Here is a 17,501-nt window from a genome sequence, read left to right as displayed (position 1 = left end):
TTCACACATCACTGAGCCCCCTCTGTACCTGGCAGGTGGGTGGTGGTGCAAGTGAGGGGTCCGAGGTGGGGCTGAGGGAAGGGGCTGGACCTGAGGGTGGGGCCAGGGCATGGAGGGACAGCTGTGGGTGTCAGGGTTGGGGTCTGCCTTCGGTCTGTATGTCCTGGGTGGCCTACAGCGGCTTTAAGCAGACCCTGTGGGGGAGAGGCCGAGAGACCCCAAATGCCATGACCCACTGGCCTGGGGGTGGAGTCCTTGGTCCCAGGCCTGTGGGATGGGACTGAAAAGCAGGGACACCTTGCTCCCCGAACATGCTTAGGAGGGGAGCTGGATGGAAGTCATGGTAAGATGTAGGCAGAGGGACCTTGGGTGGGGGCAGGTTCAGTTCTGGGCACTGGGAGTCCATAGGGACAACCACAAATAGGAATGGGTCTAAAAATGCTGCTGGGACTGGTCCCGAGGGGTTAGGTGGACAGACCCCGCATGAGTGGAGGGTGCAGAGCCCAGAGAAGGCTCAGGGGAGTAGCATCCCACCTTGAAGGATGAGGACCCCGGAGACGGACAGGACAGGGTGGAGGTTGGGAACCTATGGAGAGGGGAACTGTTACCCAGCCAGAGTGAGCCCTCACCCCCGGATGTGTGCACGCAGCACAGTACAGAGGGGACCCACGCATGGCCTGAGGGGTGGATAAAATGCCAATGAGATGACTCCTCGGACTGCTTGTTTTATCTGCCACCAGCCTGTGGCCTTTCCAGCGTGGTCTCAGCCAGGCCCCCGGGGTGGGAGGAACTTGCAGCTCCCAGAACCATCTGTGGGCACAGGGGAGACGAGGGGATGCCCAGCCGGGCGTCCTGTGCCTGTGTCTGCTGCTTTGGGGCTGGGCACACAGGTCCCTGCCTGAGCATACCGGTGACACTCTGTGCATGCAAGGGCCTGGACAGCAAACCGCGTGTCCCAGGCTGCCCCAGCCAGACGGCGGCCAGGCCACTGTGTTAAGCTGGCCTGGAGGGCCTGCCACTGCCACTGCCACAGATGCTCCCAGACACTGGGTTAGCTGCCCAGGGGATCTCTGGGGGAGCAAGGCTGAGTATTGGGGGTAGTTGTCCCTGAAGAGGTGGCTGTGGGTGAAACTGAGGGCTGGGTGTCATGCACTGGCAGCAGGCGTGGGGAATGGCTGCTCCTGAGGCAGAGGGAGGAGGCTGGGAGGGCAGGGCCATGGGGCTAATTGGGGAAGGCTGAAGGAAGGCCCTGGGTGGGGGCGGGGAAGCTGCGGCCGCAGGGGCAGGGCCTGCACGCTGTCTGGGAGCCCAGCTGGATCCCAGCGGCGAGCCATCACTCCAGGCCAGAGGGGTGAGAAGGCCAGGAGTCTGACTGTGTGGGCATCCCTGAGGGAGAGGCCTCAATTACAAACCCCACTCTGAGACATGGAGCCACTTAAACCTGCCATGTGCGGGTCCCCTGGCCGCCACCCGCTGCTTCCCTCTGCCTCCTCTGCTGGGAGAAGGAACACACAGACTAGGAAGTTAAGGTCACGTCTTCAGTGGCCACTTGGTGTCAAGGGAGGGTCCTGAACTGGAGTCTGGCAGAACTGAGCTTGAGTTCTGGCCCTGGGGCAAGGCAGTGGAAGGTACTGGACAGAGTTGTGACCCCACTGTTGTACAGAACCCAAGTGGGGAGACCTGTACCTGGGACTGGCCTCCCAAAGGGGGAAGGGGCAAGCAGCAGCATGGTTTGGCTCTGGTGAGTATGAAGAGCTAGTGGAACAGCCAAGGGGGCGTGTGTGGGGAAGAGCAGGACCCATGGGCCTGAGGCTGGAGATGCAGGCAATGCAGGCCCGGGAGAGCTCTGGGGCCAGGGGTGGCTGAGCCCCTCAGCGGTGGACATGGAACCCCAGAGGGTGCTGCAGTGAGAATGGCCAGAACCTTCTGGAACACTGACATTTTTGGGGCTGTCCTGCAGGAAGCAGGGGGAATCAGGAGGAAGTGTGTTGAGGCCCCAAGTTGAATAGCAGCCATCAATGAGTAAAGTCACTGGGGTCTCAAGAATGGCTGAGTGGGCTGCGGGCTGGAGTGAATCCACTGGCAAGAGTTCAGTCGGGGTAGTGGCGGGGCAGGGAGCAGCAGGGGCCTGGAGGAGGGACCTGGGGACCACACCGGACAGATGCCAGATAGGGCAGAGCGATGGGCAGACCTGGTGTGGGGGGTATGCTCGAGAGAGGGTCTTCAGGAGTATGGAGCATCTGCAGCCGGGGAAAAGCTGGTGGGGAGGGAGAAGCTGTGTCTAGGAGAGGAAGCGGCAACAGCCGGATGAGCGCCAGGGCATGGAGAGCACACCCCTCGCCTCTGAAAGGTGGCCCGTGTGAGAAGGTCCAAGACAGTTCCCATCCCTTTAAGAAAGTTTATGGGACCTCGACCTTCTGGGAGAATCTGGGAAGGCTCCTAGGGGTGTATTTCACAGAGGGGAGCAAGAAATCCAAGCAGCATCAAGGTCAAGACCTAGGGAGACGACTCTGACGCACGGTCAGGGCATGATTTCTGACTGCGGATGGAGTAAATGAAGAAACTTATCACAATTGAAGTCAGATGACGAGGCCTGGGGGTGTCGAAACCCACAGTTTTCCCAAAGGCAGAGTCCCTGTGTTATTCAATCTGCTGCCTGCAACCCAGGTCTTTGATGGGGGGTGTGGTTCTTAGGGGAGCTGAGCCGCCCGCACATCCACCCCTCCGGCCTCTGAACCTGTATGTCCCGAGGCAGCCAGAGGTAAGTGCTGAGGGCTCCCAGTGCCTGCAGGGGCCAGCCCCTCGCTCCTGTGCAAGGGTGTCCTCCACCCAGTTGTCCACCTGCCCGGCCTCTCCCTTCCACGAGCATGCGAGTGCGTTATTCTCCCATCTGAAACCCCCCCCCACCCCTTTCTCTTGACTCCACTGCCCTTCCAGCAAACTCCTTGAAGAAGCTGTCTATTCTCAAGTGTCCACTTCGTAAACCTTCCCCTCAGACTTGGAGGCCAACTGTCCTTTCCAAGGTCACCGGTGACCTTGCACATCACTATATCCTCAGCCCTCATCTAATGGACCCATTAGCACCTGGTGCCCAGGTCGCTGCACCCTCCCGGGCCTCCTGCCCCAAGAACCGCTCCTTCTCAGTTTCCTTCGCTGGGTCTCCTCTCTGCCAAGCTCCAAACGCTGCTGCACCCAGGCGCCAGCCCTGCACGCCTTCCTGTCGGTCACTCTGGCCACCTGAGTGCCACCGAGAAGCTGATGCCTCTCCAGTGTCTGTCTGCAGTCCCCAGCTCTCTCCACGCTCATCACTTGGATGTCCAACCTTAACAGGTCCAAACTGAAGCCTGATCGCCCCTTCGCAGATCTGCTTCCCCCAGAGGCGGCGTCCTTGGGGCTGCCTCCCCTCAGAGGTACGGCCACCCTTCAGTGGCTCAGGCCAAATCCCTGGGGCCTTCCTCACTCTTCTGTATCACTCCTGACATCCAACCTGTCTCCAGTCCTATTTTTGACTCTACCTTCAAAATATATCCAGAATCCAATCACTTGTCACCACTGCCACCATTGGGTCCGAGTCACCTCTCATCTTTTTTTTTTGTGAGGAAGATTAGCCCTGAGATAACATCTGCTGCCGATATTCCTCCATTTTGTATGTGGGTCACCTCCACAGCATGGCTGACAATGGTGTAGGTCTGCGCCTGGGATCCGAACCCACGAACCTGGGCCGCCGAAGCAGAGCATGCTGAACTCAACCACTACACCACCGGGCTGGCCCCACGACCTCTCAGCTGGATTATGGCAGCAGCCTCCACACTGGTCTCCCTTCTCCTAACCTCCCCCTACGATCTAGTCACAAAGCAGCACTCAGAGAGAAGCTTTTAAACAGTAAGATCAGACCCCCTCTGTGCAAACCCTCAGAGGAACAGCAAAGCCCTACATCAGCCTACAAGGGCCACCTGCTCTGCCCACCTCTTGCCTCTGACCTGGTCGCCGTCCACTCTTCCCCTTAGTCCCTCTGCCCCAGCTGTACTGGCTTCCCAGCACCTCTGTACCACAGAACCTTTGCACTCACTGTTCCCTCTGCCTGGAATGCTCCTCCCTCGGGCATCTGCGTGGTTCATTCTCTGACCCGTCAGGACTGTTCCCATGTTACCTTCCCGGCGAGGCCTACCCTGATAAGACGTGAACCTCCACAGGTGTTCTTCCCTCTCCCTTACCTCATCTTTCTCCCATAACGTTTGTCACCGTCTGAGCTACTCTGTAACTCACTTCTTTATTGTGTCTGCCATCTGTCTCCTCCACTGGAAGTCAGCCCTTCGTTTGTCCCCTGCTATAGCCCCAGCGCCCACAGCAGTGGGACACTGTGAGCCCTCACTGCGTCCAGCCAGCAGGGAAGCACCGTCCCTCTGGGTGGAAGGGTGCACGGGCATCCTAAGGGCTGGACGGTCTCCCAGGGTGGGCAGAGCTGTCGGGGCACTGGCAGCAAGAGCCTGGCAGGGCCTGCCAGCCTCTGCTGGTCCCACCACCTGATAACTGCTCAGGTCTCACCCGGAACCTTCCAGGCTGCGTCCTGGCATTGGGACTACAGATCTGCCGTCATGAAGCCCCAGGGTGACCCTGCGCCGGCGCCACTGAGTACACACTTGCTGGAGGTGTGAAGGGTGCTTTCTCCCTGGCTGGGACCCCCTCACTCCAGGTGGGGCTGCAGACACTCTCGGCTACACCCGAGTCCTTCCAGACAGATGGAAAGAACAAGCTTCTCCCAGAGCCGCCACCCGCCAGACTCAGCTTTGTTCTCATCAACAATGAGGTCGTCCCCTCCCACCTGGCCGCCCTTCCCCAGCCCCGTGGCTTGCCTGGTCCTCTGAGTCACCACGCTTGCCATACTGCTGCCCTGGAGCTGGGCACGCGCTGCCCCCCAGTTTGGCATGCCTTCCCTGTCTGTCCCCTGAAAATGCCACCTCCCAGTCTCAAGGCCGCTCCCCGCGAAGTCCGCCAGCCCTTTCCCAAGTCGGTGCTCAGATGCCCCCTCAATACCAATTACAGGACTGGGCCTGGGCCGTGGTCTGCACCCCGGTCCATCTGCCCTGTGCTGTGAGCAACTTGAGGCCACCGGACACCTAGCCTGGAGCACGGCCTGGCACAGAGCAGTCCTCAGTGACCATCTGCTGAGTAAATCAGCGAAGGAGCTCCAAGAGGGGGGTGGCCTTAGCAAAGCTGAGTGGCCCTGCTGAGCCTATGCCTGCCCCTCACCATAGGCCTTGGCACCAGTGGTACTTGGGGCCAGGTCACTGTTTGTTGAGTGGCTGTCCTGTGCACTGTAGGATATTTAGCAGCATCTCTGGCCTCTACCTGCTAGATGTCAGTAGCATCCCCCCCCAAGTTATGACAGCCCCAAATGTCTCCAGACGTTGCCAAATGTCCCGAGGGACAAGTCATCCCCAGGTGAGAACCCCTGCTCCAGAGAATCTAGTCTCCTCAATCATGGAGGCTTCTGGGTTTGGCTGTAATGGCGTGGGGATGCTTAAGTCAGATGGGTCTCTAAGAGGAAGCCACCTCCACATGGAAGGTGCAGTCCCTTCTCCACAAGAGTGAGGACCAGGGAGGGTCCTTCCTTCCTGTCTGTGGCTGAGTCCAGGGGTGGCAGCCTCTGCCACCCAAGGAACCCGAGACTCGAGTCTCAGCAGGAGGCTGCAGAGACAGCTGCTGAGCATGGAGGACTCTGCTGCCCGGCCTGCATGCCAGTCACATCATGGGCATCAGGGGTGGCGACATTAGGCCGGCAGCCCCTGGTGATCCGGCTAACCCTCAGGAGTGCCTGGTCCTGGGCAGGGGGCCCTCCTGCTCCAGCAACCAAAGTTGATGAAATAACACCCTTGTCGACGGCCACAACTGACATGTCCTGAGAGGCTGTGGGTGTGTGGGGGGCGTCGGGGCCGTGCGGAGCGGTCTGCAGGCTTAATCACTTAGTCCTCCCGGCTGCCCGTGAGTTGGCATTATCACCTCCCCTCTACAGAGACGGAAGCCGAAGCTCAAGGAAGTGAAGCTCGTTCTTTCAGAAGGGATCTCCTGAGTATCAACTAAGCCTTGCCCAAGGTCACAGTTGGTAAGAGAAGATGCTGGGACTGCACTGCAGGGACACGTGACCACAGAAAAGGGGCCCCCATGCCTCCCTGTAAAGTGAGTGGGGTCCTCAAACCTCACTCCTGGAGTCCTCCGCCCGGAACAGAGCAGCTCCGCTTTTACCTGTCCACAAACCATTTTGCTTGAAAAACAGCCCTTCTTATTGACATTCGAGAGCCTGGGCTTCTTGGAAGAGGGAGGGCTCCCGAACGAATGCCTGCCCGAGACTGGGCACGGGCCGCGTCTCCCACTTCCATGAACACAGCTCACCCCGCCCTGGGTGGGTGAGACGCGGATGAAGGGCCGGCTGGCCAGGGGCCCCCCAGCAACATCACAGCAGTTCTCTCCAGCCCTCTGGGTTCTCAGCTCGGTTCCCCACACGCAAGCCCCATCACCTTACAGGAACCAACGCCGTGCTGAAGCCGAGACCAGCAAGCTGTGTGCCCCCCAAAGCCGGCATGCCAGGGCCGCGGAGGAAGGAGCAACATACCCACGGCAGCCACTCGGAGGCCCTTTTAAACACAAGCAGACAGAAGCGTCGCGGACGACTCGCGCACGCCAATAATTATATCATCACGTCGCCTTAGCATGTACACTGCAACTGTGCTCCTTAGAGCATCAAATAAGCACAGCATTTTGTTCAGACCCCTTAACTAGAGAGAGAGGAGAAAGGCCACCCCAGGCCACCCCCGAGCACCCTGCCTGGCCTGGGGACATCACCCAACTGCAGCCAGAGCATGAAATCTTGCTCTCTTTTCTGCCTCTGGAGCTGGCAGTTTACAAAAACAGAGTCAGCCTGCAAAACCATGAGCAGCTGCAGGTTTGCTCAATTAAATCTCACTTTAGAAGCACTTGGGGAGACTTCCTGGGTAAAAAGACTTTGGGCTAAGTAGGTTTTTTTTTTTTTTGCATTTTATATTTTCATTTAGTTAACGGATCTTTAAAAAGTGGGGGCTTACCCACACTAGCAAACAGAAAAGCAGCAGAATGTTAGCTGAGTTAGATTTAAGTTTGTCAGCCGTCAAACCGGAGAGCTCTGCTGGTTTTATGCTCATTTCTCCCATCTGAGGGGGCAGCTCTAGACACACCCGCGTCCCTGAGTGACCAGATGAGACATGGGGCTTCCGGGAACACCAGGCACTGGTGGGAGGCTGGCCCGCGCTCTGGGGTGTCCACTGGAGGATGGAGTTCAGTGCGACTCCGAGAGACGCCCATGGTTCTGTGTCACACATGGGAGTTTCACGTTCTGAATCCTACATATTAACGCACGGTGAACTCATACCCCCCACCCCCACCCCAACCAGTCACATCGGTGGGGATGGCAATTCTTTTCCAACTCCGTAGATCTTGAGATGAGAAACATCCTTGGCCACAAGCATGTGGACCACCTAACAGCCAACTCTGCAGAGCTCTCTCACCACCAGCCCCGAGTGCTGGCTGGAAAGGCCCCTTCTCAGGAGCCCGATCATTCCAGAAACTCACAAGACACTGTTCCCTCCTTCCTCTTCCCACTCACTTGCCCACATTAACAGGAGCCCTTGGCTGGTCCTCTTCCACATCAGGAGTCAGGGACAAAGCAAGAGACTCCCCCAAACCCAGAGCAGGCTGAGGCCAGGATGCTGGCTGGGTATGGGCCGCTCTGCAGAGGTGCCTGCCCGTGGCCCTGGGCACCCAAGCCCCACTTACTGGGCTGCAGCCATCAGGCCCGTGCTGCACCCAGCATGGTCGGCCACCATTCCTGATCCTCACAAGCCTGTGAGACAGGTAAGGGTGTCTCCATTTCACAGACGAGGAAGCGGCTGCCAGGGGGTCGGCGAGTCAAGGATACCTGAACAGTAAGGGTGACAAGAGTAAGCAGGGACGCAGGCCCTTATGGAGCACAGACCATGTGCCCAGATTCCCACGCATCCTACCCCGGCCCCTCTTTCTGCTGAGCCCTGCTCGGACGCCACACGCCAGTGGAAGCACGGGAAGGTGGAGGGACGGCTACCTCGGGGTGGCAAGTCTTGAGGTGCCCTTTGGACCCAGAATGAAAGTGTTTGCTGCTTCTCCTCAGGCCAGAGCCCTTTAAATAAAAACAACCCACACGTTCTTGTGTTTGTATAAAAGATATTTACTTCAATTATCACACCTAGGGTGCTAGTGAATAATAATAATACATGGTGTGAGTTTCATACAGTGATATTGCTTCTCCATATCATATAGGGACCGTTGTACAGTGCTGAGAACAAACATCGTATGGCTAACCAAAGACAGAAGGGACAACGCCGAGGGGCCGACGGGTGCCTCCCCCACCCCAGTGCCAGCCGGATCAACTTTTGACTCTTAATGCCGAAAACAAAGAGCAAGAAAGAAAATGTTACCAGAGGTGGGTCACAGCAACAGAACAGAGGCTTCTCAAAGCTGTTTGTACAAAAAGGACGCTTTTTTTTTTTTTGGTCAATTGGGTCTCGGTGAAGATTTAAAACAAAAAAAGAAGTCTGTGATTGTATTAACAAACGAGCTCTAAAAACATCTAAGACTTAGTGCGTTACAGAAAATATAAAATACTGCTAAAATGTAAGACACCACAATACACGGGGGAGCTGAGCTTATTTTATTAAGAGTTTTCCGGAAGAAGTCGGCCACTCGGTGCGCGCTCGTCTTGTGCTGTGTTAGTAGTCTGGACAGGCGTGGCGCTACCCGCTCTCACAGCAAGTAGTTATTGCACAATCGCAAAGAGCTAGGTCTTACTCAGTGGAAAGGGACGTGGGGAAAACCACCTTCTCTTTTTTTTTCCCACTTTTATGACAAGTTATTCTCAAATGCTTTAAGAATTTGGAACGAATCCTCACGTCTCCAAAATGCACAGCATTTTCTGAGGGGTCTCAGATGGTGGGACATGAGATGCCCGTTTTCTCAAGGAAAGAGGCAGAAAAGGGCTCGAGAGAGAGAAATGCATAGACTAATTAGAGAGAACTGAAACCCCTTTGGGGGATGGGGGCCGCCATTTCATTGGAGGGCTTGCTTTAGAAGAGATGAGAACAAAATCAGGACCCCTGGCAACTGCAGAGAAGGGGAGAAGTCAGGGCACAGAACGCGAGTGGGGGGGTGGGGGGGGGCGGGGCCTGTGGGAGCCCAGGCGGCCATCTGGCCCCACCTGGCTCCTTCTCCGGCCCAGGCCAGCCCCACCTCATCCTCACACCCGCTTAGCAAGCAACTAGGTGTCTTGTTGGCTGTGCTTCTAGCCGCAGAGAGCTCTGCCCCACATCTCACCTTCCTCCACGCTTAACCACATCAAGGGGGACTGTGGGCCCTCCACGACCTCCCTGGTGTAGGTCCTCAAGCCATAGCTGGACTAAGAAACACTGTTGCTTTGCAAGATGGTTTTGACCAACTTTGTATGCAAGGAAAACGACGACAACGACAACAAAAGCCAACTAAAACACGTCAGCCCACAGGAGCCTTGCAAGAAAGCCCTCCCTCACTCGGCAGTGGGTCCGGGGCAGGCCGCCGCGCCCTCACCCACCAGGGCTCCCGAAGCGTCATGAACCCAGAAGTCTTACCAGAGGCTCTAGGAGGCTTTGGGGAACTGAACTCTGCCTTTCTAAGTCTCCTCTGCAGCTCCTCTCTCGAGTGTTCTTCCACTCGGCACTTCCTTACATTGGGAGATTTTTGTTCAACTCTCTCATTTACAAAGTTAGACACGGGGAGACCACCAGTTTTTGAGTGGCTACTCTGCAGACAGACGTCTGATTCTGCTGGAAAAGCCCCCTCTGCGCCCCCAGCAAACCCCCAGACCCTTTGGTTCTTTTTGGGGGCGGGGAGGGCAGGAGGCAGAAGACAGTTAACCACTGGAGTGATAGCAAAAAGCATTTATAACAATAACAATACAAAACAACAATACACTCCTGATAAGTACTTAAATGATTAACCTAATAATAAATAGAAGAGGATAGAAATAATTTTTTTTTCAAGGAAATAATCCTTTTATAATTATCCTCACGCACGCTGGCAGGTCAGTAGCAGTCAATCCATCTCAAGAAAAGGTTAAGTGCTGGAAGGGATGGCTGTGGTGTCACACTCAGAGTTCTCAGCTGCTGAGTCACAAACTCCTGCCCTGCCACCCAGCCTGGGCTTCCGGCCGGCGCCCGTGGGCCCTGCACCTCCAGCTGGGTGGGCGACAGCAGGCAGGCTGGGATGGGAGGGAGGGGCGGGGGGGTGCTGGGGAGGCCTGTTTTCCCTTCAGTTCATGAACAAACAGAACTACAGTGAACGTCCACAACCTGAATCGCCCGGGTCTAAAGCTTACTTCGAGTTCATTTGGTGTGCAATACATTATCTCTTAAAAATGAAGCGAAAGGATTTCTATTGCACAGAGCTTTTTACACATAGTCATCTATTTAAGTGCTTTCTGTTTAAAGCAAACTACAAAAAAAAAAAAAGAAGAAAAAAAGGACAATGAAAAAGGAGAAAAACGGAACTATCAAACAAAAGCAGCCCCGTGCCCCTTCAATGCGTCCTGCTGACTGGCGTCTGGTTTCACCAGCGGAAGTCCCATGGCTTCCGTCCACACTGTGCTTTTGATTCTTTTCCATAGGGGTGTAGCCGTGACATTGGGATTTAAGGCACCTTTCCTTTCTGATCACAGAAAGCTCGATACATAGCATACAGCATATTTTGTGGTAGAAATTAAAGCCTAAACACGACAGAAATTACAGTAACACAGACTCTACTTCTTAATGTTATTGGATAAACAAAAACGATTCATGGAAAGCAACTCCAGGGGACTTTAAAAGTGTAATACCAGGGGGTGGGGAAGTGCACATTTATGCATAGCCTAATGTCTTTCTCTCACTAGCCTTTTTTAGGATTCTTCGCCTATAATGCCCAACTTTTAAAGTTAGCATTTGGGAGGAGACTAGGCGCTTTGGAAATGTCTTGTTAAAGCTAAATGTCACTTCATCCAAAAATGAAAATAGGGATGATGCCACTGACAGCGTGGACACGGGATCTTTGGGGGGCAGGTGATGGGGAGGGGCGGTGGCAAGGCCTGGACAGTGGGGGCAGTTCCTCCAGGTGGGACAGACAGGGGGACCACATTTCCTTCTTCCTCCCTGACCAGGCGTGACGCTCAGAGGCTGCCAGGGCTCCAGGGTAGGGAAGACTCCGGTGAGGTTCATTTTACGCCCAGCTCCCTGAGCCCCACACCCCTTTCCTCCTCGTCTTAATTTACCCCGAGGGCCTTGGCCTCAGCTTTCGGCACATCTCAAAGGGTTTCACAGGCTGGATCTTTCTGGAACTTTAATTGGGAACTTGTTTTCCTCTTTTCCCAGTAGTTTTCATCAACAAAAAGGCAGAAACTGATAGGAATGGAAATAATATTGTCAAGCTGGACCACTCTCTTAGCAAGTGAGCGTGCTGGCCAGATGGACATCCGATGCATTGGAAATGGAACTACATCATGCTGGAGCCCCAGGCCACCACCTGCCACTCAGGGCAGGAGCTCTGCCTTGGGGGTCATGAAGGCTCCCCTAATGCCACCGAGGCCCAAACCAAACTGCAGAAGCATGGGGGGACTTCGACATGTGAGCTTCTCCTGGTAGATGCCCAAGCACACGGTGATGGCACAAATCCTTAAGGTCTCACTTCCAAATTCTTTCGTCAAGAGAATCCAGGACCAGAGGGGATTCTCCCACATCCAACCAGCGGCCCTGGGTGGAAACCAGTACATTCTTTTGGGAGGAAAGGGTCCTGCGATTGAAGGCTGGGCGTGGGAGCTGGAGAACGCCACGTCCTCTCCTGTCCTTGAGATGCTTCCAAAGGAGAGCTCACAGTGGAGCTGAAGTCACAACCTCCCAGTGCCAGAGACAACGAAGACAGGGGTCCCCGAAGCCAGGCAGGAATCCTGGGGAAGTGTCTTCACGTGGCCATTGAGGGGCAGCCCAGGGCAAGGGAAACGGCTGTGACGGATCTTCACAGCTGAGCAGAAAGGGGCAGAAAGCAAAGGCAGGCCAAAGACAAGCCCCTGTGAGGCCTGAGACTGCCCCTGCCTGCAAAGGAAACAGCTGTCAGAGCTTCAGGAACAGGTGGAAATCAAGAGAAAAATCCATGTGCCTCGCAGAGCGCAGCTGTCTGTCCATGTTGAGCTCACAAAAGACAGAAGGCGCCTGCCTGACCACCAGGCCAAGAGCTACTCATGGATGCCACGTTTCTAGCTTTTTCTCTTCCTTCTGAGGGGTGTGGGGCGAGGAGTGACATCGAGTGGGAGCATGGGTTAGAGAGGTAGAAGGGGACAAATGAGGAGTGTGACAAGGGAGGAAATCCAGGGAGGGAGCCAAACCTCCAGCCTGAAGGGGCGCAGCTAACAGCCCACCATGCTCGCCACACATGCTGGAACCTCGCCTTGCTCCATCTCCCGCACAGCTGCCTTACTGGCCTCAGAAAGTAGGGGCTTGGGATGGCTAAGGGCAGACTCTTGTTCTCACAGGCCTGTTGAGAGGCGCCTGTCACAGTGCATTTAAGGCAAGGGCTGTTGTCCTCGGCTCAAGATCCAGTAAGTCACCACCCCTGGTTCTTTGTGCTAATCCCAGAAGGGCGCGTGTACACTCCCCTTGGGCCCTCTGCTGTTTCCAGTGAGGTTTGTTTTTCTAGAATCAGAGGAATGAAAAACATTGCATAGAATGTCAATAGAGTTCATCGATCACCTCTGCCTGGAAGGACACGAGTTCAGGGGGAACAGACACCCAGTCCAACTTCAGCTGGGAAGGCACCTGCCTGTGGACCGAGCTCATCTCGTGGCTTGTGCCAGTCTCTTAGGGCATGACTGCCACATGATCGCAGGGTGTCGTCCGACGCCAGAGCCTTCCCCCGGATCAGAGCACAATCTGCTTTCTGCTGGGTTTGCTCGTGAGCTGCACGAGGGATGTGGCCCGGGCCAAGGAGGCAGTCGGGGTGTTTCCTTTCTTCTAGAGCTGGCCAGCTGGGCTTGGGATGTGGGTGGGCCTCTCATGGCCAGAGAGCACACAGAGGAACACTTAACCCAAAGCTCTGTAGCACTCTGGGTCTGGACCACCAACCAGCAGACCCGCCCGAACGTCCACATCGGACAGGGTGGTTTTCAAATGGGGAAAAAACAAAGATGCCAAGAGGAAGGAGACTGGGCAGGGAGGCATTTGTGCTTTGCAAGTACTGGGAACCGTGCCAGGGAGGCCACGAACTGTCAGCTTTTCGCCTCAGTCACTTTCCCAGACATAGTGGCCATGGTTTGATAGTAGTCATGAGTCAAGATCCTGGCATTTCCTGGAGCCGTCTCCTCGGCCTGCATCCCGGGGCTGTGTGCTGACTGTAGCCACCTCGTGTCGTGATGTTCCTCAGGCAGGTGGGCTCCGATAATAACTGAGTTGAGCCAAATGGCTGTGGTAATCCTTTCTAAAGAAGAGTGGTCCGGTGGAAAGAAATTACAGACAGCCTGACTGATGCAGAAGTTCAAGGGAGGAGGCCGCCTGGGAGCCAGGCGGTGGAAGCGAGCGGGCACGGTCTGGGACAGAAGCCACACACCTCCACCTGAGATGCCACCGAGAGCGTGGGCAGGAACCAAGGGTCAAGAGGCTGACCGTGAACACTGACTTGACGCTGAGCCTCCACTTAGCCAGCTAAGTAATGGCAAAAACCTTAAGTTATGAACACTGCCTCCAATTAACAAAAAGAAGCCATTTAAAATGGTATAATGGAGCTTGTAATTAAGTGTTAGTGTTTTATACGGAACCGTTTTCCCCAGGGGAGAGGTACAAATCAGCTTTTTAAACCGGTGGAGCGTGAAGCGGAGGAGCTGGGCTGCCTGTGGGAGTGACTGCTTGGAACGCCAGCCAGCCGAAGATAAACCCCGCGGAGAGGATGCTGTTCAAGGCACTTGAATATTGCTTATCAAGAGGAAAGATCCACCCTTAGGCTCAAACTCAGGGGTGTGTCGAGGAGGGGCACCCCCGCCCTGGCCCCGACAGGTTGCTGTCACTTAGCGGCAGCTCTTAGAAGAATTGCAGAGGGTGACGGCTTAGCACAGAAGACCACAGGCTTGGGGTCGCAATAAAAATAAATAGGAAAACACAACCACGGAACTAGGAGCAAAACTGAACCAACTGATTGCATCGAGCACCCAGATGTAAGTCTGGCAAAAAAGACAGAATGGAAATCAACAACAACCTAGTTAAAAAAACCAACCAACCAAACACAAAAACTACGGAATTGCTTGGAAGAGCCAAAGAGGCTGTTTTAAACTGTGACAGTTTGGCCACTAGGGTGGACAAATTTATACTTTTCCCATTTCCTCGGATTTAACACCTTTGTAAATAACAGTCATGCCTTTAAAAACTAAAATACTACCCTAATATTTCCTGTTTACTCCCTGCTTTTCATTCTCATGAAAATCAGGTATTTAGAGACTCATCACACGTGATGACAAAATTCCCTCGAGGTTTTCGTGGAGAGGACACCACAGTACTGTCAGGGGCTCTGCCACTCACTGTCCTAAGGTCACTAACCCAAACTCGCTCTTCTTAATGCACCTGAATTCAGCCAGATGTTCATCCCTTTCCCCTTAAGCTCCTCCATCTTGAATTCTCTTCTCACTGAACCAGATGTCAAGTTCGGAGATGATGCAACTATCAAGAGACAACCGGCCTGCCTCCCAGCCTCCTAGAGCCTTCTGAAAACTTCTCATTCATGAAAAGGCATTGTCTTTAGTGTAGTGACTCTTAAATTGGTGAAAACTTGATCTAAGTGTTGCAGTTGCAGGTTAAAGACTGTAAATGAAATACGTAATTTCTAAAACATCATGCAAGAAATGTGGTTTCACATCTTACAGTCAAGCCCTACAAGTTAATTAATACAAGCACACTGAGGTGTAATAGCGGGAGCATATCTTTAAAATTATAACTCCCTCCCACCCTCCCCAAATCAAAAAAGGTAATATTAATTAAACTTAAGAAATAATGAATGCACCATTAAAATGTCATCCAAAGATGTTGACCTAAGACAAAAGTTTCAATGATACACAATACGGTCAAAAAGTTTTCAATCAGTAATATACAGTTTGACAACTACATCTTGTAAATTATACCCAATACTGCCGGCAGTCTATCCCTCTAAAGAATATTTGCCCCTTTCATCCCTTCCTAACAATCAGATAATAAAATACAGCACCTATAAATAAGCAAAAAAAAAATATATATATATACCGAAATCATCTATTGTTAGTTTAAAGATATGGCAATAAAGGAGTCTAAATTAGCAAACTTGTAGAAGCCATAACTGAGAAAACAGCTTATTGAAAAAAGGTGGCAGTAATGCACTCTATGTGTGCACAGGTACTTAAGAAAATACACAGACATATAAAATTGCACACACGCACACACGCACACTCTCATCCGCCTCTATTCTCACGCATATACACATAGACAACAGGAGGAATCAGAGACAAGTTAGACTTCTGATTTGTACTTAGACTCCCTAAACTGTGCATAAAGGAACGCTCCAAGAGGCAAAAAGAATGAAGGGCCAATGGTCTGGTCTGGAAGTGAAGAGCATCAGCGTTTTGGTGTGAGTTTGGGCCATCTCTACAGGGGTGGGAGCAGAGCCCAGACTGCCACGATCTCTCTTCTGCAGGGAAGGAAGCTTCCCACGACGTCAACAGTCATCAGTGCTTGTGGTGGGAAGGAAGGGAAAGAGAGAGCGCGCGTGCCAGCCCTGCCCAGGCCCAGGGAGCGGCGTCCCCTGGTGGGGCTCAGTCCATCAGGCGCCCAGGAGAGTGGTGTGAGGTGCGGTGCCTTCTGTGCCAAGGAAAGACTGCTGTCTCTGAGGGGCGGCCCCGTTTGGCCCCAGAACTGCCTGCTGCCACCTTCGCGGCCTACTCTTTCCTCCTTGCTTTGAATGCTCGCGCACGTGCAGACGCACTAACACAGACGTGGACACCATAAATTAAACAAAATGAACGGGTACATGCTACAGTTCTAACTTGTCTCCTAAACCTCCGAGATATGAGGTCTGATCAGCGTGCTCTGCGGTTAGAGGTTAAAAAGCAGATTATAAAATACCTAGATTCGGATCTTTTCTTTTTGTCCTGATTTGGCCTAGAATGGAGTGTATTAAACAGACCCTGGGCAGCAAAAGCCCGGAGTCAGTTAAAGCTATGGATCAATGTGCACTACATGTCAGGATTCTATTCACGTACAAGAAAACACTACGTCAGCTACCACAAAATCAGTTTCCTGATGTGACTTTTCTTCTTGTTAAAAAATATGTGGAGTAAATGTGTTTTATTTTAATTCAAAGTTTCAAACGAGAAGATTCTTTACTTGAAAATATTTAGGAATCCAAACTAGTGTGTTTAGAGTCGGTTTGACTGTGCAATCTCTTAGTGGCAACTGAACAGCTACAAAAACTTTCTTTTTTAATTTTTCTGAAAAATCCCCCCCCCCTTTTTTTTCCTGGTTTAAGAAGATAATAGTGTATTATCGCTCTGAAGCCATTAGATGGCAGATAAAAAGCCCCCTTTTAATATGTGGGTTTGATTTTTTTTTTTTAAAGCCCACACGAAAGAGGAGGGCACAAGGCAAAGCTGTAAGAGTTATTCCAGAACCTGTGGAAATCACTTAGGGCAATAAAAAAAACACTTCAGGGTACAAAAAAGCTCGACTACACATTTCCGTTTTCTTCCTTGAAAACACGACATAGATTGGGCTTAATGCTCCTTTGTTTTCTATATGCACCTTGGCCTATGGCGATTTTGCCCTGTGGCCCGCAGGGCGGTAAGTGCGCAACACGGTCCAGGCCGCGGAGTCGGCGCCCGCCCCTCTGCCCGCCCGGCTCGGCCCAGCTCGGCCCGACAAGACTCGGCTCGGCCCGACCCGACCCGACTCGACTCGACTCGGCTCGGCCCGGCCCAGCTCGGCCAGACTCGGCCTGGCCCGGCGAGATTCGGCCAGACTCGGCTCGGCCCGTCCCCGCTCGGCCCCGCTCGGCCGGGCCGGCCCGGCTCGGCTCGGCCCGGCGGGGCGCGACGGGCGGGCGGCGCCTCTCAGAACTCCCATTCGATGGGCTCCTCGCGGCTGGCGGCCTTCTCCAGGCGGTGGATTATGCTGTTCAAGTTCGCAGCCTTCTTCTTCCTCAAGGGGTTGTCTCGCGAGTCCCTGGCGCCCGCCGCCTCCGGGAGGCCGAAGAGGCTCTGCAGCGAGCTGGCCCTGCGGGCGGCCGCGGGCGCGCTGGTGCTTGGCAAAGCGGAACTCCTGTCGGCGCCGTCCCGGGCCCGGCACGGGCCCTCCGCCGGCGGCGCGGCTGAGGTAGCGGCGTCCTCCCCGGCCGCGGGCGCGGCGGCGGGGTTTGGCACGGGCCCCGGGCCGTCCGCG

General features: G+C 54.2%; 1 protein-coding gene across 1 annotated transcript in view; it reads right to left on the bottom strand.

Moving 5' to 3' along the window:
* Window positions 1-8,212: 8,212 nt before the first annotated feature.
* Window positions 8,213-17,501, bottom strand: part of CUX1 (cut like homeobox 1) — a 339,593-nt gene continuing 330,304 nt past the window's right edge. Inside the window, exon 25 of the mRNA XM_046667235.1 lies at window positions 8,213-17,501. This exon is cut by the window's right edge and continues 27 nt beyond it. Coding sequence (XP_046523191.1) covers window positions 17,174-17,501 — 328 coding nt within the window. The 3' untranslated portion in view covers window positions 8,213-17,173.

This window comes from Equus quagga, chromosome 7, assembly GCF_021613505.1.
Source record: "Equus quagga isolate Etosha38 chromosome 7, UCLA_HA_Equagga_1.0, whole genome shotgun sequence".
NCBI classification, from domain to species: Eukaryota; Metazoa; Chordata; class Mammalia; order Perissodactyla; family Equidae; genus Equus; species Equus quagga.
Note: the sequence above shows the minus strand (reverse complement) of the source record. Positions and strands in the feature narration are given on the sequence as shown.